Source organism: Solanum tuberosum, unplaced genomic scaffold, assembly GCF_000226075.1.
Source record: "Solanum tuberosum cultivar DM 1-3 516 R44 unplaced genomic scaffold, SolTub_3.0 scf00150, whole genome shotgun sequence".
NCBI lineage: Eukaryota > Viridiplantae > Streptophyta > Magnoliopsida > Solanales > Solanaceae > Solanum > Solanum tuberosum.
In genome coordinates this window covers 1081026-1088116 of record NW_006239073.1, presented here as the reverse complement: position 1 = coordinate 1088116, position 7091 = coordinate 1081026, and the positions used below count along the sequence as shown (strand labels likewise).

Genomic DNA, 7091 nt, shown 5'->3' with positions numbered 1-7091 from the left:
CTTTACCCCCCCCCCCCCCCCCCCCCCCCCCCCCCCCCCCTAAATCTAGGGTCATGTCCTCGGTAAGTTGCAGGAGTGTCATGTCATGTCCGGACACCTCTCCCCAGTGCTTCTTTGGCCTACCTCTACCTTTCCTTAGACCCCTCATATCCAACCTTACACACCTTCTCACTGGGATATGGGGGCAACTTCTTTTCACATGCTCAAACCATCTCGCCTCGCTTCTCTCATCTCTAATAACTCAGTTCCTATATGTATCTCTCCTAGTATGCCCGCACATCCATCTCAGCCTCTCAATAATCTCATTTCCACTACTCTAATTTGTTGGATGTAAGAGTTCTTGACCTTCCAACACTCCGCCCTATACAACATACTTGGTCTAACCACCACATTATATAACATACAAACTGCATAGTGTGTTTATGCAAGTTTGGGTGTATTTCTACCTGAGATTGTATGTTTCCTTAGCTTTTACAGACAGTTTATGAAAATAATAGGTGATAGGTGAAATGTCCTCCACCCTAGTTTGTCATAACTCATGACCTCCTCTTCACCCAACTCGTCTCTAAACATGCATATTCTGTGGCATTGATTATGTTCAAATTTCTAATTTCAAACATGGACATACAGCCTGTTACTACGTTAGTTCCAATAATCAGATGGCAAGTTCATGTTTGCATCTTTCAATTCGAGAGCTAGCTTTCATTGGTTGAATTGATTTAGTAGATTGGTGTTATTTCTAGATTGTTTGTGATGATAATAGACATGCAGATTAGTTAGTTAGTTCATTGCTTCAGTACATATCTTAGTTACAACCAACTAATGAATCACTTTGATATAATGTATAGAGGTGGAGACTGGAAGACCGGCGGTAACTGTCATCTTGAGAAGCTACCTAACATAGGATCATCCCAAGAGTCGCTGAAAACATCATTTGAATATAACACTGTGATCAATGTGCTGTCGGAGAAACAGAACAAATCAAAAACATGGAATTTGGATTTATTGAATGTAACAGGGATGACATTTCAGAGAAGAGACGGTCACTCATCTTTGTATTACTTAGGTCCAAAGGTTGGACCAGCTCCTCTCCACCGCCAAGACTGCAGCCACTGGTGCCTCCCCGGTGTCCCTGATACATGGAACGAGCTTCTATATGCCACCTTCCTCAAACGTGAGTTGGCTTGTGCAGAATTTTCCAAACTTACTTCTTAATCGCCGGTGTGGCAGGTAAAGAGATCTTATAACCATGTTGCTCCAACATTTCAAATGTTACACCTCATACCATACTATGGTTGCAGTCTCATGGACTATAAGACGCGTATCTTGGAATGGAAACTCGATTAGGAAAACCTCAAATTTTGTGCCAATGGTGAGTGGAATGTGCCCCTTTTCAAGATTAAATTTGGATTTGTTTGGGGAATTTTTCTCTGCTGAGCTGATGACATACAATTTTTGCAGCTGGGATTATTTGGAATCTCTTCACCAAATTACTGAAATGTATGTGTTGTATAGCTGAAGAGAACATTAACCTAATTTTATACAAAATGGCAAGTTGTCAATATTGTACATTCCCCGTTTTTATACCTCATTCCTTTCTTCTTCTTTTTTTGTTTGGGGAGGTCAAACAAGATTTTATTCATAAGAAAATACGAAGAGGCAATTGTTGCAATTTCTGTCACAAAAAGTGGCATGCATAGGATCGGAGGCCATACTATAGGGTAATACATTGGAATTTAAAATACTTGTTTAGCTAGGTTACTACAGACTAGAATATTTATTTTACTAATAGTATATATATGAATTTATCTCTTGTGGAAGTTCCATCAAAAACTTCACTACAATTATTTTTGTGATCCTTCTGTTGCTAATATATGAGCCATTATTATGCCGCATTTGGAGATTCCCCAGTTTCTTCATTGATAATATTAGCATAAATCACCTTTGTGGTATCAGTTTCTATTTCAGAGATGTTAAGCTTGTAAATCACACAGACTCATGTTACTCTATTCTTTTTAGTTATACAACCAAAAAGATGATCCTTTTTTAAAATTTAAGCTTCGCATTTTTACCAAGCTTTTATGGACACAAATTGTTTTAAAAATATAAATTCAGAATGTCTTTATTTTTTATGGCATTCATCGAGTTTATTGAAAGTATTTTTATTCGAAGAAGAATAAAATATGGAGTAGTAGTACTGGACAAGAATCACATAGTAATAGTTTATTTTCGTTACATGCGTTGTCCAGAGCCGAATGCTTTCAAATTATTTGACAGACATCACACCGAGTGTTAATCTTGTACACAATAATAGCAAAAAGAGATGCAATTATCCATTACAATCATTAATACTTATAGTGTAAGAATTATATTTATTATATATAATTATTACTTACAACTTAAGATGGTCAACAAATTTTATTGAAATCTATATCTATCTATATTCTTTCTTTCTCTTATTTAGAAATGGGACTTGTGGTGTACTAACAATGCAATAAGGAATGGTTCCAAAAGTAATACAAGTTGTACCATATGTGGACTCACTTCATTAAATAAATAATTGTACCTAAGTATTTATTTATTTGTCCTTCTCTTTCAACACGTGTACTTTATATCAAAACAGGTGTACTTGAACTGTTCTTCTTTTTCTTTTTCCCAAATCCTAATGTTGCTTGAGTTTTTTTGCATCTTTTACTTGTACTGTAGCATTTCTTGGATTTCAGGTGTGTTGGATACTCTTAAGAGCATGTGTTTTTCGCCAATAATTCATTTGAACACCTGATATAGTGAAGTCTCCATCTTGATTTTTTTTTTTTTCATATCTACTAATTGTGGGATCAATACACAAAAAAAACGAGGCCGAAAGATTATCGACCTTTGATTTTGCTCGATTTCATCTTGGGAGCCATTATTTTACTTCTGAAGTTCTCTTAGGCTTTATACATTTTGATGTTTCTGGATAAGATTTTTTCATATTGGATTTTGCTCTTCATGTTTTATTAGAAGACTTATACTTGCATTTTGGGTGTGTGTTCAAATGCTTTTATGAGATCTGAATGAACTTTTACACTACCAAGGTGTTTGATGAAATGCCCCCTTAAGGATTCTATTAGGAAATCATCTTTCATTTAACAATTCCAAGGATGCATTATTGACATTCACTAGAAAGAACTATTCAATAATTATAATATGCATTATATATCATTTTTTTGTTAAATAAATATTTGTTAGCTAGATATTTGATGTTCAAGTGGTGATACTCCTACAACAAAATGTATCACCTTTTTATAACTTGCATGAGTAAAAATGTATGTATAATCTAAAACTTTGTTGTGTTTATGTGTTCAGGTTAGGAGGATCGATTGACATGAAAAAGTCTACCTATATGTTTTCACTTATTTCAACTAAGTGAGGTTAGTGTAAGTAGCATTTACCTTCGTAAATAGAGATATTATATTAAGAAGTTGCTATTTATTCATCTGTCGACTCAAGTGATGTGTATTAAGTTCTACTATGCCAATGATAAAATTAATTGTTGTTAGTTTCTCTACTATATATAAATTTTATTAAATAAGTTTATATGCTATTTGTCGAGTAAATGTTAGTAATATTTAAGTAATAATTTGTATGAAGATGCTGAAAGACGTAAATAGGGGTAAGGAATTTTAGTTTTAGTTTAAAACCTTAATATGTAATTGTATGTTTAAAAAACTTTCGATTTTTTTTAGGTAAGCGAGATGCACTCCTACGCATACTACAAAGTAAATAGATTGAATTTTGAAAAAAGCAGAAGACTGAAATAGATTGAATTCTGCATATCTATAGTGAAAATGAACCCTCAAGATATCTTAAAATCTTTTAGAGTGCTAAGACAGAGATTTTTTATTCGGATTGGGTAAAGAGGTTGCAGGTTGATAGAATGGGAGGTGCACCATGTAGAATTTCTCATAAAAAAAATATTTGTCTTTCGATGGAAGACTCACTTTAGTTAATAATAGTGTGTTGGATAAAATTTCAACCTACTTATTGTTTTTGTTAAAGTTGCATGGTTATGTTGAGGAAAATTTGAATACCATAAAAAGTGACCTCATGTGGAAACTGGAAAGGCAAGACACAAATTAAATAAGAGAAAACTACAATTATTAAATGACAAAAAGTAATGATTCACAAGAAGGTTGGAGGTTTGAGAATAAGAAATCTAAGATTGCATAATAAGAGCTTATTATTTATATGACTATGAAAGTTTAATGATGGTAATAAAAAATCTGATGAATGGGAAAGATATTTGGAGCCCTCTTTTTGTTCATAATGCATCAAGAGATGGTACAAATATGGAGTAATATCAGTGAAATATGATATGAGTTTCAAAAGTAGTTGGTAGAACAGTTCATAAATTAAAGTAGGAAGAAAACATAACATTATTTTTAAGATTACCTTTGCCTACAACCATTTTAGCTTTTTTGTATACAGGTAATTAGATTGATCTTTTAAGTTTCAAACTCATGACCAAGTGAAAGAGCTCTAATGTCATGTCAGACCTGGACGTGAATGAGATAAAGAAGTCAAAAACAGATTAGACTTCATCTCTTCTTCTTTTCTTTTTTGCATGGTGCACGATGGAAATAATATTCTCATCTTATTATTGAGAAGATCTATGTTGTTCTTGACTCTTAAAAATGTCAATTGGATGCATATCAAATTCATGAATTTGACACGAGTGCGGCATCGAAAGTGAAGAGTACGCACAACATTCAAATAAATATGCATGCTCCCACTAGAAGTTGTAGCTGACATGTGAAATTCCCATTTATTTCTGCCAACTGTGGAATCAAAATGAGAAGGCGTACAACTGATAATTTGAATATAAATTTTTTGATTTTTTTAATGGAATAAAAACAAACCGCACAAGGTTGGCCTTCTTTCTACATGCATGAACTTAAATGATCTGGTGAGTTCTGCTTTCTCTTTAACAGATGCAGCACTTCCGCTTGAAAGGTGAAATATATTTTAAGGCTTATTAGTTAAAGCTCGCCAATGCTATAGATAATTTTATTTACTTTATCACCGTTCTATATGGAGTATTTAAATAGTCTTTAATTGTTTTTAGCTTGGCAGAGAGGGCAAAGTGCAAAGCACATCCAATAGTTGTTCTAAGACGGTCATTCAAACTACGACTTCTAGCATTGCAAGAAGTAACATGACAACACTAAAGTTGAACGAGTTATTCAATTAATATATAAACATGTTCTCTTCAAATCAACAGAAAAGTGAAAGTGTAATTCATTGTCGAGCTTAATTTATTTTCTCTATAATTAATGTGTACTTTTTATAATACACATACAAATTGTACAAGTAAGGAGGATGTACTAGCTTTCTTGAAAGAAGCAGAAATTGACTAAGCCAAGAAACTTTGTGAAGACAATAGAGAAACTATATGATAAAATCTCTACAAAAGTATAAGAAGCACCGATTACTTTGGTTGTACATTTCAATCTGTCAACATGCATATTACTAACTTCAGCAGCTCTTTATCAACCATAGCTCAACCATTTTTACACTTGCGTCATTCATATAATGCAATTTTAGTTCTATGTTTTACATAGCTGTGTTGTGCCTTTTTTAATTCTTTATTGCTATTCTTCATTACCACGTGCCCATGTAAATCATCCACAAATTCTTTATTGCTATTCTTCATTACCAAGTGCCCATGAAATCATCCACAAATAAAATATTGGGCCCGTGCTGGCACGGGCCATTGCCATTTTATATATTCCCTCCGTTTCACAAAGAATGACCTGGTTTGACTTGACACGGAGTTTAAGTAAATAAAGAAGACTTTTGAATCTTGTGGTCCTAAATTAAAGTTATGTCAAATGTACAAAATTGCCCTTAATCTTGTGGTCTTAAACATGCCACGTGGAAAACAAAAAGTAAAATGTTACCAAAAAAGGAAAGAGGTCATTCTTTTTTAAACTGACTAAAAAGGAAAGGAGGTCATTATTTGTGAAACTGAGGGAGTATATATAAAGGAGGACCATAGATAAGGTGATGTGGCACCTCTCTATGGCCTCCATTCACATTTAGCTTTTTTCTTCTTTTTTTTTGCTTCTTTAAAAGAAATAATTAATTATTATATTATAAAAATAAATTACTTAAATTTATTACAAATAAATATTTTATTGATGGAGGAACATTTATAATAAAAACTCTTCATATTCTTTTTTTATTTATTTGTCTCACTTATAATAAAAGGAGAAACATAATTTATCTTTTTTTGACTTTTTTTAAATTCAAATTAATTATTGCATTGTAAAAATATATTACTTAATTTATACAAATAAATATTTTATTAATGTAGGAACATTTACAACAAAAAACTCTCCAATTTTTTTTTCTATTTTTTATCTCACTTCAAATCATGAATCATGAAATGATAATAATTTTTTTTACATTTTAAGTATTTTTATCTTTATTTTTTAATTTATTCACAAGGAGTTATTACCCATGACTTGCCCCTCTTTAATTTTTACTTTTAATAATATTCATAACTCTCATAATTTTTATGTCCATAACCTCCAAACTTAAATTTGTAAGTTTATGATGTCTTATGGTATTCCTTTATTTTGCCTATAAATTCATATTAATTTCATGAAGATTCACATTCACAATTATCCTTTCTCTTTATCATATTGGTTTGGTTTGCAACAGAAAAGAAGTACATGAAAGTAAAAAAAATTTCATTGCAAATTTTTATTTTTTATTTCCTCTATTTTTGTCTATATAAATTCGTATTTGGTTTGTGAATGAAACTAACATGTAACAAAAAAAAAAGTACATGAAGTTAATAAATATATCATTCTCAAGTCCTTAGTTTTTCATTTCCTCTATTTTGTTTATATAAATTCATACTTATTTATTTTCATGAAGATTCACATACAAAGTCATTCTCAAGTCTTTCTTTTTATTTTTATGTACTTAGACATGCTTTCTTAATATTTTTTAATGTTTGTATTATCATTCATCAAGCAAGTATGATTAGAAAAAATATCTTTGTAATTCTTAACAATGTGTTGTCAGTATAAGGTTATTTT

General features: G+C 31.7%; 1 protein-coding gene and 1 long non-coding RNA gene across 8 annotated transcripts in view; both read left to right on the top strand.

Moving 5' to 3' along the window:
* Window positions 1-1744, top strand: part of LOC102598636 (protein trichome birefringence-like 10) — a 6304-nt gene extending 4560 nt beyond the window's left edge. The window contains exons 4-6 of one of the 4 annotated variants that reach the window (XR_001474074.1): window positions 849-1230; window positions 1302-1372; window positions 1462-1744. Coding sequence is in view for 2 of the 4 variants with exons in the window: in XM_006352718.2 (XP_006352780.1) it covers window positions 849-1215 (367 nt within the window). In the remaining 2 variants the exon portion in view is untranslated. Of the gene's footprint in view, window positions 1-848 lie in introns of all 4 variants that reach the window. The other 3 variants (XR_367659.2, XM_006352718.2, XM_006352717.2) reach the window with 3 other exon arrangements.
* An 868-nt stretch (window positions 1745-2612) lies between these two features.
* LOC107061581 (uncharacterized) lies at window positions 2613-5445 on the top strand. 4 transcript variants are annotated; one of them, XR_001474073.1, is made up of 3 exons: window positions 2613-2723; window positions 3349-3413; window positions 5108-5445. It is a non-coding gene; the product is annotated as an uncharacterized lncRNA (long non-coding RNA). The 4 variants fall into 4 exon arrangements; XR_001474070.1 differs by lacking the exon at window positions 5108-5445 and adding an exon at window positions 4471-4664 and having other exon boundaries at window positions 2615-2723; window positions 3349-3419; XR_001474072.1 differs by lacking the exon at window positions 5108-5445 and adding an exon at window positions 4471-4664 and having other exon boundaries at window positions 2618-2723.
* Window positions 5446-7091: the final 1646 nt, after the last annotated feature.